This window comes from Galeopterus variegatus, unplaced genomic scaffold (assembly GCF_000696425.1).
Source record: "Galeopterus variegatus unplaced genomic scaffold, G_variegatus-3.0.2 Scaffold16, whole genome shotgun sequence".
NCBI classification, from domain to species: Eukaryota; Metazoa; Chordata; class Mammalia; order Dermoptera; family Cynocephalidae; genus Galeopterus; species Galeopterus variegatus.
The window spans coordinates 1,056,325-1,073,266 of NW_007726127.1; the positions used below are offsets into that span (position 1 = coordinate 1,056,325).

The 16,942-nt window shown below is 56.1% G+C and overlaps 1 protein-coding gene across 2 annotated transcripts; it reads left to right on the forward strand.

Annotated features, from left to right (window-relative positions):
* Positions 1-2,275: 2,275 nt before the first annotated feature.
* Positions 2,276-14,569, forward strand: AMPD2 (adenosine monophosphate deaminase 2). 2 transcript variants are annotated; one of them, XM_008566616.1, is made up of 18 exons: positions 2,276-2,759; positions 7,943-8,073; positions 8,305-8,435; positions 8,830-8,898; positions 8,984-9,095; positions 9,390-9,576; positions 9,830-9,971; positions 10,088-10,177; positions 10,382-10,511; positions 10,682-10,876; positions 10,962-11,093; positions 11,269-11,432; positions 11,732-11,858; positions 11,950-12,113; positions 12,414-12,534; positions 12,841-13,014; positions 13,197-13,307; positions 13,459-14,569. In XM_008566616.1, exons 1-18 carry the CDS (start codon positions 2,750-2,752, stop codon positions 13,666-13,668), a joined length of 2,400 nt encoding a protein of 799 aa, XP_008564838.1. In that variant the 5' UTR covers positions 2,276-2,749; the 3' UTR covers positions 13,669-14,569. The 2 variants fall into 2 exon arrangements, with proteins under 2 accessions (XP_008564838.1, XP_008564831.1); XM_008566609.1 differs by lacking the exon at positions 2,276-2,759 and adding an exon at positions 3,143-3,733 and having other exon boundaries at positions 13,459-14,567.
* Positions 14,570-16,942: the final 2,373 nt, after the last annotated feature.

A 16,942-nucleotide genomic window follows, 5' to 3' on the forward strand; every position in this document is an offset into this window, starting at 1 on the left:
CTGAAAGAATAATGGTTACTCTGTTGATTTGTTGCCTAGATGATCTGTCCAATGCTGAGAGCTGTGATCAGGTCCCTCAATATTACCATAAGCAGATGCTTCTTCTGTCACTCTGAAATGGGCTTTGTGGAGAGAAACATCCTCTTCTTTTCTTCGTCTCTGCTGGTGACTCTCCTTGTGTCAATGCACTCCAGTGGCTGGTGCATCATCTGTGTGGTGGTTGTGGTGTCTAGCTGCTTTTGCGGCAGCCATGGTTATTGTGGTGGCTGTGGTGGGCCACCCACATGGAGGTGATGTTTTTGGTATGCTCCTTTGTGCTGGCAGTGTGCCTGGTTGTGGGAGGGGGGTCCGGTCCTGGCTCCATATCCAGGGCCCCTGGGTGGGGCCCCGAGATGCTAGTGGTGTGCCTGGTTGTGGGCAGCGGACTGGTCCCCTTCTCCATGCCTCGGGTCCCTGGGCAGGCCCCAAGGTGCAAGAACAGCTTACTTTAAAGTCTGGGGTTAATACCAGGGGAGCTGGGGTGAGGGGACTGTGGAAGCAATTACAGATTTTTATAGGCTTTTGTTGATTTCCATCCCCTTAATTATAAAAGTAATGGATATGTACTGCAGGCAATTTAAAAAATGCAGAGAAATATAAAGAAAACAAATATAACCAATAATTCTACCACTCACAGATATCATTCATAAACTTTGTGGTGTGTTTCTTTTCTATGCATATATATCACATAATCAGGACTATACTGTGCGTACAGTTTTTTGCATCCATTTTTTACCTAACCTTATATTGTATACATTTCCACATCATTAAAAAATCCTCCAAGAACAATCTTAATGGCTGTATTTCATTGTATGCATATGACATAATTTAAACATTCCCCTCTTGTAGGGTCTTTAAGTTTCCAAATTTTCTATGTGATAAACGTTGTAATGATGAACAACTTTGTGCATACTTGTTTTTTTCTGGTAGCTCTTTTTAAAAGAACAATTTCCTGGAAGTTGATTACTAGGTTAATTAATAAGAACCTTTTTGAGACTCTTGATTATATATTACCAAATGGCTTTCAGAAAGATTATATCAATGTTTATGGCCACCAGTAGTGTGGGTGTGTGTCTCTTGATCATTAAACATGGTATCTCCTTGTTCTCTTTATTGATTAGGTAAGTTGAAGTCCCCCACCCCCACCCCCGACATTTGTGAAGGCCATAGATTTTTAAGTTTGTTTGGGGTGAGGAGCAGTAAACAGGATCAGTGGAGGCGACACCAAATACAGGTATAGAGTAGAGTTCAGGGTTCAGAATCCAGCTTGGGAAGAGAAGAGGCAGGCAGCCTCTGGGAAAGAACTTGGCTGAGGGGGTGGTGAGAACTAGGAGGAGCAGGATAAACAGCATTAGAACTGGGTGTGGGGGGCAAAGAGCTCCCACAACGGGGAGAAAAGAGAACAGACTAATTGCTGCTAATACACTTAATTATATTCAGTGAAATCTTAGGGACTTCCCTCCACAAGTCCCTTTAGGTAGGATTTTCTGCCCCTTAGGAGTGGAGATGCTGGTTGGAGAGGGTGTCCACAGTGCCCCAAACAGCCCAACTCTACTTCTTTATAGACTGCAAGGTGAATCAACCTGTTGAGAGTGTCAATAAGGAGCCAAGGCCAAGGCCAAAGCAATGATAATAAACACTGAGTCGTAGCTATATGCCAGGCACCGTTGTAAGTAAGCACTTATATTAACTCATTTATCTTAACAACTGCCATATAAAGCGGGTATTCTTCCACTCATTTTACAGACAAGAGTTCACAGAGAAGTTAAGTAATTTGTCCAATGTCCGTCAGGAAGTAGGTGGGAGTCGGATTTGAACCCAGACATTTCGGCTACGGAGATTAAGCTCTTAACAACCAAATATAGAAATTAATGTGCGAAGGGGAGCCAGGATTTCAGGGCACACCCTGTTTATTTGTAATGGCCAGAAGAAAATAGACGACCTGGGTGAGAACTGCGAGAATGTAGCGGCAGGAATTCTGCTTTAAGTCAATCCTGGGACAATAACAGCTACCTTTTATTAAGCCCTGACTTTGTGCCAAAGCATTGTGCAAAGAGGCTTTACGTTTATCCAAACGGTAACTCCTTTGAGTGAGGTACCGGCATTGTCCCATCCCATCTTGCCGATGAGGAAGTCGATGTACAGAAGATGCGGAAGACCCAGGGCTGGGCCGGGCCGGGCAGACCGCGGAGGGGCTGCGGCCCACGTGGCGCCCGGGAAGAGCAGAATGGAGGGGGCGGGGCCTGGCGGGGGCGGGGCACGGCCTGGCGGGCCGGGGACCGCAGAGACTGGCGCTGCGCGGGCAGGATTTAAGTGGGTCCCACCTGTTGCGTGACTAGTCCACGGTCCAGCCACTGGCGTCCGACCCCGAATACTCAGGGAGCGTTGAGAGAAGTCCAGACGAGTTCCGGGTCCTGCTTTCTGGGGAGCACGTGGCCTGCCCGCGTCTTGAGTGCGGGGCTGGGGGTCGGGACGCCGGGGTTTCTCTAGGCCAGTCAGGCCACCGAGGTCGGCTGGGATCCGCCTCCAGCCAGTTGGCGATTTTGAAAACCTGCCTTTCTTCCCCTATCTCATTGCCTGGGCAGGGGTCCTTGGAGCGACTTGGCCAGGGTCTGGGCCCCAGCCCCTCTGCTCTTCTTCAAGACCCGGGCTTCCCCGCTGGGAAGGTCTGCTCGGCGGCCTCCCAGGTGCCCCTCGGGACTCGGGCAGCATGGCCTCAGGTGAGTGTGTGCGCGTGTGATGCGGGGAGGGTCTCCGGGACAGAAGTGGTGTGGCCACAGTGACAAGAGGTGGGGGGTCTCAGCACAGCCTGCGAGACCTAGGGAAGGCGGCCAGCTCCTCCTGGGAGGACCTGGGGAAGCAGAGCCTGAGTGTGGAAAGACAGATGAACAGTCAGAGGAGGCCAGGGTCTCCTTCCCAGACCCGCAGACAAGCCCGGCCTTCCTAGGAGGTAGCTTCTGCCGGACAGTGGCCGGACAGTGGAATTTTCCCAAGGGAGGCCCTTCCTCCTGGGCTGGGATTCTCAGTTCTACCCACTCCTACCAGAGCTGGGCTCCTCCTGGAACTGGGGTCAGATGGAGAAGGAAAAAGGGGCTCTGCCCCAGGGGGCTGGGTTTTCAGAGACTGTGTCTGCCTTGCCCTGAGAGGAATATGTTCTGAGCTTGTAGGAGCTCACGCTGGATTCCTGTTTATCATTTTTTATCCCAGCCTTGCTGGACCAGCTAGCCTGGACTTTGGCTCCTTTGCCCTGGAGCCCTGCAAGGGGTGAGGGTTCCTGAGAGGGCTAGTGGAGAGCTGGGAGCTGGCCCTTCCCAGTTCTGTTTTCTGTACCCCCATGCCCCAGGCCCAGCCACCTTCGGTCACGTCACTCCAGGGACCGAGGAGGGAGGGGAGGGATAAGGGGCAGGGATGGAGGCCCCGCTCCTGAGGTTGCCTAGACAACGGCAGAAATCGTGGCCAGGCCCTCTTCCGCCTGCGGGGCGCTGCTTCCTGCATCAGTCACTCCCGCTGGGGGCGGGGCAGAGGAAGGGGTTGGATGTGGCAGAGCCAGGCCCCAGCCAGTGCCTCTCAGACTCCCCCGCTGTCGCCTCTGTGGCTCCAGCCATGGCAGCCTATCCATCTGGCCCCGGCAAAGCCAAGGCCAAATATCCCTTTAAGAAGCGGGCCAGCCTGCAGGTCTCTGCTGCGGTTCCAGGTGAGTGTGTGCTTCCCAGCCTCAGGCGCCAGCTCTCCCCACCACTTCTCTCTGCCAGGCCACTGGTCCCCTCTGAGAGGGGTCCCCCTTCTCTGGCACCTTCTCTGCGGTGGTGATGTCCCTTGACCTTGGTCCCAGGGATGGCTGGCTTTGGTGATGGTGTGGGGAGGGAGGCGGGGAGAGGGGTGACTGAGGTTTCTGTCAGGGATGCTGTCCTGTAACAAGGAGTGGGTGTGAATGCGGGTGCAAGAGGTGTGTGTGCACATGTGTCAGCGTGTGCATGTGCCAAGACGGCATGTGGAGTGTGTGTGAGTGGAGTGGGGGTATGTGGGACAGACTGGTGTGCGGCTGGCCGCCCTGACTAGTGCCTGTGCCTTTGCCAGGCAGGCTCAGGCTATCCTCCTGAGGCTAGTTGCTCTTTCCAGAATCCTAGATCTAGAATCCCTTACCGGCGGTGTGACATCTGGGCACACCCCTTGCTGGCCGGCATCCCAGGGCTGGGGGCTCAACTCTGTCATTTGCTGTTTGCTCGTTCCTGGTCTGTGTTGTGAGCTTCCTTAGGAGTATGGGATGTCCTTGGGTCAGGACCATGCTGAGGGTTCAGGCCAGGGCTGCTGCCCGCACTGCGTGTGCACCTGCACCCTTTGGTTTGGCTCCCGCTCTAGTAGGCATCTCTGCACCATTTGGAGCAGGCAGCATGGTGCAGCAGTGCCCATCTCCACGAGGGCTCGGCTGGCTGTCTGGGTCTGTTTGCTGAGGGATGTCTGCCTGCTGTCTGCTGCCCCCAGGCCTTGTGGCTAAGGAAAGACTCACCCCTCTTGGGGTGATCAGGTCACGCCAACCATCCTCCCACCCCCTGCGGCTGTTGGTACCCATAGCCTGATCATCTACCTCCTGTATTTTTTTGTGCCATTGAAGATGCCTGGTCTGAGGTCTGTACTGAGGGTCTGTGTTCTCTGTGCCCAGGACTGTGCCATCTAGAAGGTGTGTCCCCGGGCTAGATCTGTATCAGTTGTGCTATTGCTGAACCAGAGACCCTTGGGTGATCAGATGGTGGAATCATCTGATACTTGTGCGTCAGGCCTTTGGGCATCTCCCTGCCTACTGAGGCAGCCATGGCAATGAGTGAGGGGGCCTCTGGTCAAGAGTGGAGATGGGGTGGCCAGAATCTTGGAGTTGGTGGGAGTGGTGGGGTAGTAGCTCCCCTCTGGCTTTTGGTTGACTCCCCATGTGGGGGTGAGTGTGTGTGTGTGGTGCTGTGGCTGGGAACTTCTAGCACAGGCCCAGAGAGAAAGAATTGGCAGGTAGCTTAGTCTTCTAGGCCTGCCTGACCTCAGAGTGTGGAGGTTCCTGCCTGTGTGTCACTTCCAGGGAAGCCCGGCAGCCCTGTGCAGTGGCCTAACAGGCCGAGAGTATAGCTGTGGCCACTAAACCTGCCCTGCTCACCCCAGCATTGCTGTGGAGGCCCTAGACCATCCTTCTAGGAGGGGATTGAGGTTAAGGCCTTTGACTCAGCTCCTGCTGACCCCAGACCAGCCATGGAGGTCTGTGCTCTGCTTCCCCGTGAGGGGGTAGAAGTGGTCTGGAGCCATGGGTGGGGAAGAGGTGTGTAGGATCAGAATTCTTGGGCAAGCAAAGTCCTTACGCTCTGGGGGTGGGGCAGGTGCCCATCTTTCTTTTCTCTTTCTATTCTGCCCTTTTCCAAGTAAGAGGTAACATCACCTCCATCTCTGCCCCTGCCAAGTTCTGTTCTCTTCACTGCCCTTCACTGCTCAGTTGCCTTGGCCTTGCGCTGCTGGGTTCCGAGAACCTCCTGCCCTCCTCAGTGTGGAGCTACATGTGGGAAGTGCTTTGAGAGTCCCAAGAGTTCTTTTTTTTTTTTTTTTTTTTAATTTTTTTAAAAGATGACCGGTAAGGGGATCTTAACCCTTGACTTGGTGTTGTCAGCACCACGCTCAGCCAGTGAGTGAACCAGCCATCCCTACATGGGATCCGAACCCGTGGCCTTGGTGTTATCAGCACCGCACTCTCCCGAGTGAGCCACGGGCCAGCCCAGAGAGTCCCAAGAGTTCTTAATCGCAGACCCCCACCTTGACGCAGAGCCTGTTTTTTCAGACAACTTGCAGGGCCATTATCTCTGTGAGTCTCAAGGCAACTGTGGCTAGATGGGGCAGGTACCACCTATCATTCTGTAGCCAAGGACTCGAGGACTCGAAGAGGTTGAGACTTGCCGGGAAGTGGGAAAAGAGTCAAACTCAAGTCCTCCAAATTCTAGTCCCCCTTCTCCCAAACCTCTCTTTCTGGACAGTTCTGTCCCTGACCATAGTCCCCTGGGCAGCTGGGCGTGGGGGAGCCTCAGTAACTGGCTCCTACCTGGACTGGGCTACTTCCCCAGCTGCCAGCCAGCTCCTGTCCCCAGCAGAGACCCTGTCTCTCCCTAGTGACCATGTAGTCAGGGCCCAGAGGACAGCGGTGAGCAGCAAGGCCACTGGGCAGAGGAAGCTGGCCTGGGGCTGGTGGGTGTGGAGATGAGGAGGGCTGCTCCCCCTCCTTTTTCTCCCCTCCTACCCTTTGGCTATCCAGGCCCTGCCCACTTACTGTCCCCTAGGGCAATGGATTTTAAGGAGTCTTGGCCCCTCCCTGGTAGCCTGTTCTGCCCATATCAGCCTGCCCTGCTTCTCCCCCTTGGGAGCCCCACATTTGGCTGGGCCCTCCCTGGCACTAGAGGTTAAGGCCTTGTTCAGTTATAGAGTCCTTCTTATCTTTCAACTCTGATGCTGCTTCCCTTGATTTCTGGCCTCCCCTAATTCCCCCAGCCCCCTGTTTGTGGCCATCCCAGGGTCTCCCCTGCTTGCAGCTGCACTTGGTACGGCCCATGCCGGCCCCTAAGGGACTGGCTGCAGCTTTCTCGGCAAACAGGCGGGCAAGGGGCACAGGGTTGCTGGCTGGAGCTGCCTGAACTCTGCAGGTAGGGTCCAGGTAGGGATCAGGGTGAGCAGAGGGCTGGGTCCTAGATTTAGGATAGGCACCTCCCTCCTCCCTTTGTCCAGCCTTGGGATCAGACCTGGAGTATCAAGAAATGGGCACACAGACATTAAGGTGGGCTACCTGGGCAGAGCCTCCAATCCTTACCTAAGTCACGGTGGAGAGGAGAAAGAAGGGTGCTGGGGGGAACACACCCTACAGCTGGCTGGGAGAGCCAAGTTGGGTATGGAGAGCTTCCTTCTGGGGAGGCTGGGGCTGCTGAGCCCAGGGAGAGTCCTTTAGGGTGGGCTGGGAGCTCAGGAAGCCCCTATATACTATCAGTTTCAAGGCCTTTATTGTCAGCCTCCTGGTGGTGCAGAGGAGGAATTCTGCCCGTGATGGAGAAAGACCCTGGCTTCTGATATTCCCTTCCCCAGGGCCCTCCATGGGGCCTCTGGCCCAGATCCTGGGGCCTCTAAGTGGTGCAGACTGTTTGTGGCAGCTCCCTTTGGAGGGGCAGCCAGCAGTGGGAGGGGCAGGCTGGGGCCAGGCCACATCTTGGCAGCCCTGGGGTCCTGGGGGAGAGGACAGGCCTCCAGGGAGGAGGCAGGGCTCCCGTGCCAACCAGGTCCTCCACTTCCTCTCCTCCTTTTCCCTTAAGGGCTGGTCCCCAGGTCAGAGCTGAGTGGCAGCTGTGGCTTCCCCTTGGCTCTGAAGGTCTAGAATATCAGGTGTGGGGTCCTGCCCCTCCAAGTGGAGGATCTGCTAGTCCAGGGGCAGGTCTGATTCTGGACTGCCTGCCCCAGAAACTGTGAGCTGGGGGTCCCTGGCATGGCTACCTGGTCCTTACTGAGCACCTGGTGTGTGTTTGTGCATGTCTGTGTGCCTGTGCATTTATGTGGGTGTGTGTTCACATGTACATGCGTGTGCCTGCCCCTGGGAGGTAGTCATGTGGAGGTTCTCATGGCCTGAGGGAATGGACCCTAGTCCAAGATTCATGTTCTTATTTGTGGAGTGAATGAATCCACTTTTTCCAGGGGCAGACTTAGGACCCACATCCCCAGATGGAATGAGTGAGGGCGAGGTCCTTTGGGAGCCACACACAGCCTCTGAGGAGGGGCTGCCTACTTTCCAGGCCCTGGCCTCTTTTGGGGGCTGGTCTGGGGCAGGCAGGAGCCCAGGGCTTCCAGGGGCTCCCAGGCCCTGCCCCTCCACCCTTTGACCCTGGCATCACTGTCTCTGCAGAGGCTCGGGGTGGTCTGGGGGCCCCTCCACTGCAGTCTGCCCGATCCCTGCCGGGCCCCGCCCCCTGCCTCAAGCACTTCCCGCTCGACCTGCGCACGTCTATGGATGGCAAATGCAAGGAAATTGCCGAGGTATCGCCTGGCACCACCCGCACCCCTCACCCCATGCCCCCACACCCTGCCTCTGCTCCCCACGCCCCTCCACCTCAGCTGTCCCCTTACCTCATGCTTGGCTGTCCCCTGATCCTAAGCCTTTCCCAGGGTTCCCAGCTCCTGCTGCCCTCACCCCGTCCCTAGATTCTGCAGGGGAGGGCCCAGGGGCTGAGGGCCAGGCCACACTGACCCTTCCTTCCCTCCCACCAGGAGTTGTTCAGCCGCTCACTGGCTGAGAGCGAGCTCCGCAGTGCCCCGTATGAGTTCCCCGAGGAGAGCCCCATCGAGCAGCTGGAGGAGCGTCGGCAGCGGCTGGAGCGGCAGATCAGCCAGGATGTCAAGTGAGCACACAGGCAGCCGAGGGGGCACGCTGGTCTACCCAGCGTCTTTTCCATCTCCATCTGGACCCTTTGAGAGCTCCTTCTCGGTCTCCTTTCCTGTTCCATCCTCCCTTTGGGGTCCACCCAGGAGGCAGCATAGAGCACAGGCTTGCGAGTCAGGCTGCTGCGTTCTGGTTCTGTCTTCTAGCCACTTGTGTGGCCTGGAACATGTTGCTTAACTTCTGGGTCTGCTTTCTCATCTCTAAAGTGGGGTAAGGACAGCACAGGTTTCTGCAGCCATGGCTGCAAGGATCACGTGTGAGTACATGTGCATAGCGCCTCGTACAGTGCTGGGACCTTGGAGCAAGGGCCAGTCCTTGTGACCTGCCTGACCTCTCACCCCTGTCGCCTCTAGGCTGGAGCCGGACATCCTGCTTCGGGCCAAGCAAGATTTCCTGAAGACGGACAGTGACTCAGACCTACAGTGAGGAGGGTGCAGGGGATGGGAGCTGGGTCCCGTCCTGTGGCTGGTTGATTCCAACTCCTCCCTCCTACATCTCCCCACATAGGCTGTACAAGGAGCAGAGTGAGGGGCAGGGTGACCGGGGCCTGCGGGAACGTGATGTGGTGCTGGAACGGGAATTTCAGCGGGTCTCCATCTCCGGGGAGGAGAAGTGTGGGGTGAGTGTGGCCTTGGGTCTCTATCCCCTGGTGTCCCAGTGGGTTCCCCAAGCCCAGGGAGCTGGGGGGAGGGAGCAGGAGAGGACATTTCTCTTCGCAGTAGCTGGATGGGCAGAGGACCTGGATGGGAGCTGCCTTTGACATGCTGGGACAGAGTGGCCTGAGTGTTCTGAGCCCAGGGCCTGCAGGAGGTGGGGATGGTGTGAGGTCTGGGGAGAGGACTCAAGGAGGAGGAGAGAGTGATCCTGAGTCTGGGTCAGACCAAGGAGAGTGACCACATGTTCTTGTCACTAGGTGCCATTCACGGACCTGCTGGACGCAGCTAAGAGTGTAGTGCGGGCACTCTTCATCCGGGAGAAGTACATGGCCCTGTCTCTGCAGAGTTTCTGCTCTACCACACGCCGCTACCTGCAGCAGCTAGCTGAGAAGCCTCTGGAGACACGGACCTATGAGCAGGGCCCCGACACCCCAGTGTCTGCTGGTGGGACCCCCATCCTTGCCCCACCCCAAGTGCCCTGGTCTCCCTGAGCTTGGGGCCCAGGCATCACTGCCCTGCCTGCTTCTCCCCACACCCAGGCTCATTCCAGCCACTTGGTGCCCTGGGGGTGGAGGTCAGGGCTGGAGCTGCCCTGCTGGGGCCTTTGATGTCTCCTGCCCTCTGCAGGGCCTTTGGGCTGGGCAGCAGGTGGCCCAGAAGAGCCCCAGCCCTGACTGCATCCTCCCCACCCCTGCAGATGCCCCGGTGCACCCGCCTGCGCTGGAGCAGCACCCATATGAGCACTGTGAGCCAAGCACCATGCCTGGGGACCTGGGCTTGGGTCTGCGCATGGTGCGGGGTGTGGTGCACGTCTACACCCACAGGGACCCCGATGAGCAGTAAGAAGGGTGTGGTGTGTGCTGGGGGGATGCTGGGTGGGTCGGAGGCTGCACTCACTCAGGAGAGGCCGAAGAGCCTGGCTTGCTCCCCTCACTCAAGCTCTCTTATATGCCAGCTGCTCGGAGGTGGAGCTTCCCTACCCCGACCTGCAGGAATTTGTGGCTGACGTCAATGTGCTGATGGCCCTGATTATCAACGGCCCCATGTGAGTCCCAGACTCAGCTCCCCTCCCAGCCCAGACTCTCCAGGCCCAGACCTGCCCCAGACACATGTCACCCGGTCTCTTGTTCCTCCCAGTCACCGAGCCTGCTGCCCTCTTGTCAGCCTCTGTCTACACCTTCCTACCTCCTCCCTCCCCGGGTGCCTCCCTTCAGGGCCTGAGTCTCTGCCTTGCTCTCCTCTGGCCCAGAAAGTCGTTCTGCTACCGCCGGCTACAGTACCTGAGCTCCAAGTTCCAGATGCACGTGCTGCTCAATGAGATGAAAGAGCTGGCCGCCCAGAAGAAAGTGCCGCATCGCGATTTCTACAACATCCGCAAGGTAGGCCCTCAGCTCCCCACGGCCCCACCCCACACCTCTGCCCAGCCTCCTCCTTGAGGGCCTGGGCCCCCCACCTAGGATCCAGTGTGGAGTCTTCTCCCATCCCAGTGCCTCCGGCCCCAAACCTTTCCGGCCTCTGGTGGACCCAGCAGCAACCTGTCCCACCCCAGGTGGACACTCACATCCATGCCTCATCCTGCATGAATCAGAAGCATCTGCTGCGCTTCATCAAACGGGCGATGAAGCGGCACCTGGAAGAGATCGTGCACGTGGAGCAGGGCCGTGAGCAGACGCTGCGGGAGGTCTTTGAGAGCATGAATCTCACCGCCTACGACCTAAGTGTGGACACACTCGATGTGCACGCGGTCTGTCCCAGTGGCATGGGCTGAGGGGCTGGGTCAGTGTGGGGGCTGGGGATCAGGGGTGACCTGGGCCTGCCCATCTCCTCAGGACAGGAACACCTTCCATCGCTTTGACAAGTTCAATGCCAAATACAACCCTATTGGGGAGTCTGTTCTACGAGAGATCTTCATCAAGACAGACAACAGGATTTCTGGAAAATACTTTGCTCACATCATCAAGGTGAGGAGGCAGCCCTCTGCTGAGCTGAGAGCCTGGGTCTCGGGGCTGCATGGCATGAGGAGGCAGGTAGGTGGAGAAGGGGCCTGAAGAGGTCTGAGTGAGTATGCGTGGTAGGTGCAAAGACCAGAGGCCAGGCAGGAAGTGTGGGTGTGATGGCTGCCCCGTGTGTAACTAGGAGGTGATGTCAGACCTGGAGGAGAGCAAATACCAGAATGCGGAGCTGCGGCTTTCCATCTATGGGCGCTCGAGGGACGAGTGGGACAAGCTGGCGCGCTGGGCCGTGATGCACCGTGTGCACTCTCCCAATGTGCGCTGGCTCGTACAGGTGCCCCGCCTCTTGTGAGTGTCCCTTGGAGTGGGAAGGATCGTGGGGGGCCATGTTCACGGGGCAGGGCCTGCCTCCTGCCCTCTTGAGGTGGCTGAACTTCCCCCTGTCCCAGCCAAGCCCTCTGAGTGCAAGGAGAGGCCTCCCGGTCTCACCCAAGGTCTGCCCAACAAGCCCACCCTGGTGTCCTTGCTTTCCCAATGGGGTTCAAACATGCTTCCGTGCTCTGGGGCCAGGCTCTGGCCCTTACTGGCCTGCTAGGTTTCCTCCTGCCAGCCCTGACCTACACGCCTGTGTGCTGTTTCGTCTGCAGTGACGTGTACCGTACCAAGGGCCAGCTGGCCAACTTCCAGGAGATGCTGGAGAACATTTTCCTGCCACTGTTTGAGGCCACCGTGCACCCTGCTAGCCACCCAGAGCTGCATCTTTTCTTGGAGCATGTGAGTGGGCAGCACAGGGCTGGGTGTGGGGAAGACAGCCGGGCTCAGGCCCATCTGCAGCTCTGGGCCTGACCACAGGGTCCTATGCCAGGTGGATGGTTTTGACAGTGTGGATGATGAGTCCAAGCCCGAGAACCATATCTTCAACCTGGAGAGCCCCCTCCCTGAGGCCTGGGTGGAGGAGGACAACCCACCCTACGCCTACTACCTATACTACACCTTCGCCAACATGGCCATGTTGAATCACCTGCGCAGGTGCCTATACTACCGAGTGCCGAACCTCTGCTTGCCGTGGGGTCTCTTACCCAACAGACCTTGCCCTGGGCACCCTGGGCTGGGGCAGCAGATCCTCAATGTACCCTATGCTGCCGTGCCTGGACTGGATGGGTTCCTTCTCTGCCCTTGGGGCTCTGTCCCTCACTGCCAAGAATCTACCTCTGCCCCCTTATCCCAAGCGCACCCAACCACTGGCTGGAGGGGATGTGTGTGTTGAAGTGGGGATCAGGAGAACGGGAGCCCAGGCTCAGGAGCTGACCCTGTCTCCATGCCCCCTAGGCAGAGGGGCTTCCACACATTTGTGCTGAGGCCGCACTGCGGGGAGGCTGGGCCCATCCATCACCTGGTGTCGGCATTCATGCTGGCTGAGAACATCTCCCACGGGCTGCTTCTGCGCAAGGTCAGGGTCTGCACCCCCAGCTTCCACTCCTGGTTGTTCACCTTCCCCTGGACTGTTTAGGCCCCTCCAGCAACTGAGCCTTCTGCTCCTTGCTCAGCCCCCAGATTGGATTCCCCCTTCCCAGTGTAAACTAACCCTCCCCACCACCTCTAGATGTGGCTGCAACTTGGATTCTGGCTGTAACCCACGCTTGGCACATCAGGCCCCGTCTGGACTCCCTTTCCCATCCCCACTACTGTGGCCTGGAACCCTCAGAACCAGCCTCGAGGCCACCTGACAGGCCCTCCCTCCCTCTCGCCTGCCTAGGCCCCGGTCCTGCAGTACTTGTATTACCTGGCCCAGATTGGCATCGCCATGTCCCCACTCAGCAACAACAGCCTCTTCCTCAGCTACCACCGGAACCCACTGCCTGAGTACCTGTCCCGTGGCCTCATGGTTTCACTCTCTACTGATGATCCCTTGCAGTTCCATTTCACTAAGGTCAGAGCCCAGCAGGTAGCCAGCAGTGGGTGTCCTGGGACCCAGGGGTCTCTTGGAGTTGATGCTGCCTTTTGCTGGTGGAGTGCAGCAGAGCAAGTGGCAAGTTTCATGGGTGAGGGAGATAGGCAGGGAGGGGCCGCTGGGCCTGGGCGGTCTTGTCTGAGGGGTCCTGGCCTGTGCAGGAGCCACTGATGGAAGAATACAGCATTGCCACCCAGGTGTGGAAGCTCAGCTCCTGTGACATGTGTGAGCTGGCCCGCAACAGTGTGCTCATGAGTGGCTTCTCCCACAAGGTACTCCACCCACTTGCCTGGGTCTTGGCATTGCCTTTCTCCTCCCCTCCTCTGCATTTGTGGCCCTGACCTTGTCCCTGGGATGGTTCAGGGTGGATTATGGCCTCTCAGAGCTGGCTGTAGCTCTGCCCATTACCCCCACCCCCTGCAGGTAAAGAGCCACTGGCTGGGACCCAACTATACCAAGGAGGGTCCTGAGGGCAATGACATTCGTCGCACCAATTTGCCAGACATCCGTGTGGGCTATCGCTACGAGACCCTGTGCCAGGAGCTGGCGCTCATCACACAGGCCGTCCAGAGTGAGATGCTGGAGACCATCCCGGAGGAGGTGGGCATTGCCACAAGCCCAGGGCCTCAGTGAGCCTGGCCCACGCAGGGCCACCACACCTCAGCACCTTGACCACGTCTTGTTCTTGGACTCCTCCTTTCCCGTTGTGGCCTCTGCATGTCTCGGTTTTTCTTTGTTTCTGTCTTGCATGTCTCTGACCATGTCCCTGTCACTGGGTAACCCCAGTGAAAGTGATGCCTAGGAGTCTGCTTTGCCGTTGTCTTGGCTTAGGTGGCACCTGATGGCTGAGGTTTTGAGGGCTGGCCCTGCTGGTGGCCCTGTTCCAGGATCCTCAGAAACCTGGCTGTCCTGTGGGTGTCTCCAGTGTCCACAGCGGCCTGGGATGGTTGTGGGGGGCTGGCCCCTCTGGCCTTTGGGGTCCTTCCTGAGCAAATTTGAGCTTTGGCTGGGGTTAAAGATTTTGCCTCTGTCCTTATGTGGTGGAGGGTCAGTCTGGTAGGGCATGTACACCTCTGTTTTGGGCACGGGGCTGCTGAGGGTCTGTGGAGCTCCAGTAGCTCTGCATTGGGTAGAGTCAGAATGAGAGTCCAGTCACAGCTCTGGGCTGCCTGGCCTGAGGGGGTGGACTTGGGCATTGGAGGTGCTGGACCACCACCTCCACCAAGTCATTGCCCAGCGGCCTTCTCCGTCCTTTCCCTGGCCCATGTGCTCCTCCTCCGGTGTCAGCTTCCCCTGCCTCTGTGGGAGGAGGCAGCTGCCTTGTGCTGAGTCTAGGGCCACTGCAGCTGAAGAGTCTTGGATATGGCACTAGCCCTGGGGATGGTATCCCCAGTATATTTCCAGTGCTTTGGCCAGACCTGGATCCTGGCTGGCCCCTGTGTTGTGTCCTGGACCGAGGCCTTTGCTGTGAAATGCAGTTTCATACAATCCATCTTTCCTAGTGCATGAGAAATAAAGATTATTTAAGTAATGAGGCAGGTGTGGTCTCTGGTGGGAGAGGGAGACTGTGGTGGGAGTTGGCTGAGGTTGGGAGCCAGGAGCGTTTTGGATGGAGGTACGGCACATTCCGAGGGGAGCAATGTGTTTGTGCACATGGACACTGACAAAAAAAGCCGTGGGAGAGTGGAGATGCCCACTGGGTTTCACCCATCCTGAGCCCTCTGAGGGGGACACCTATTCAGATCTGTGGCACATGCCTGTCATCATAACTTGGGGGATAGTATTCCGTTCCCACCTATACTTCCTCCCCACTTCCAGCCTGTTAGGACAGCCTGACAGATGTGAGAATGTGACTTAGAAGCAGACCTGGGACATCAGGATCTTCTGGGGAGCTTGTTTAAAATACCATTTCCAGGCTCTGTCTTCTGGGATTCTGATTCAGGAGATGGAGGGCGTGGCATGGATATCTGCAAGCTCCGGGGCAGATTCTATCAGAGGTCGGAGCAAGCCTATGCATTCCGAATCCAGCCTTGAGCAGCTCAGCTTTTGTCCCGTGTTTAATACACACTTTTTGGAGCAACTCCTTGGCACGTAAAGGAGGAGAGTGGAATGTGCCTTAGGCTGTGTAGAGTCCTGGATGGGCGACAAGAAGCCTGTCACTGCTGCTGCTGGGTGCAGAGGAAAGACCTCCCTTGGCTGGCTGCCTCCGAATCAATTAGCGCTAGAACAGTACAAGACTGTGTAATTGAGGGCCTGGCTGGGGAGCTGAGCGGGAGGCCGGAAGGCCAACTTCCTGTCCTCCTGTCAGCTGCTCTGCCCCAGCCCCGCCTCTCAGTTGGCAGGAGGGCACATCTGCACCTGGCCCTGGGCCTCCTTAGCAGGTGCCCTGGGCAGAACCTGTCCTCATCCCCTTTGCCTCTTGAGGGCCTCTCACCAGGACTCCTCTTGGCCAAGACCCAGGGCCTTTCAGTTCCAGAAGGCATCTCTTGCCAGTTCATTCCAGCTACTTACGTGTCACAGAGTTGATGTTAGTGGGGACGATGAGCAAGAGGTTGTACAGCTCTGGCTGCTTTCTGTTGGGGGAAGCAGGCTCAGGAGGCAGAAGTGGCGATGGCAGAACTAGAAGAGCTCCGCATCCAGGGCCGTCCTCCCCCCGGGCTGGCCTTGTCTGCCTGAGGAATGACGCTTTTCAAGGGTGATTGGAACTGACTTTTCAAGGAGGCAAACATAGTTAATAATACAAATGAGCTGTATGTTGTCTTTGTTTAACAAGGAGGCAGAATTAGATCTTTTTGGAAGCTCCCTTGAAGGTGGGGACGGCCTGTCCTGTTTGCCAGCACTCAGGACTCCGTATTTACTCACTGAATTTGTCATTTAATTGAACCCTTCATTCCGTATTCTTGTCCCCTGTTTTTCTCAGTGTGTGCTGAGAACATTACCAGTTTAAAGAGTTTCTTAGCAGCCTCTCCACAAGTTTTTTTTTTTTTTTAAACTTGCTTCTGGTTTTCTAGTTTCTCAGAAATTTCTCTTTGAAACATTTATTAAGGGCAAATAATCATAAAACTGTAAGGCCTTAATACTTTTTCCTATCTGAAAAGAAAATAATTTTTATTAAAGAAATTTGGAAAATATAGATAAATGGGAAGAAGAAAAAAGCTCACTCATAATCTATCAATTTCACCAAAGATTTTTGATCCACCTGCATGCCTGAGATATGGTCTTTGGAACTGCTTTGAGAGAATTGATATGTATTATTTATTTATTTACTTACTTATTTACTTATTTATTTCTTTATTAATTATTATTATTATTATTTTTAAAGATGACCAGTAAGGGGATCTTAACCCTTGACTTGGTGTTGTCAGCACCATGCTCACCCAGTGAGCCACAGGCTGGCCCTATTTATTTATTTATTTATTATTATTTTTTTTCCTTTTTGTCTTTTTTCGTGTCCGGCAACGGACCGCAACCCTCAGTGTCGTGCCTGTACCGGACCGGGACCGGCAACGGGATCGCAACCCTCGGTGCTGCGCCCGCCCCTCGCTCAGCCAGTGAGCAGGAACCGGTCTGTATGTGGGATCCGAACCCTCGGCGGGAGCGCCGCCGTGCTCCCAAGCGGCACACTGTAGCAGTGTGCCACCGGGCCGGCCCTTAAAATGGCATTTTTGAGTTGAGATCATATATGTATAATTTTGAGTTTTAAAAGTTATTTTAACATAAGTCCACATTTTATTAAAATACTCTAAATATAAATTTTAATTTATATTGTGGGGCCATGATGAGCCTCACCATGACTTAACTGTCACAGCTCGTCTCTGTTAAGAATAACTATGGCCTATGTCATGGCTAAAAGTGTGCACTCGGTGCCAGGCCACCTGGCTTTGAGTTTGGGCTCTACCACTTTCTG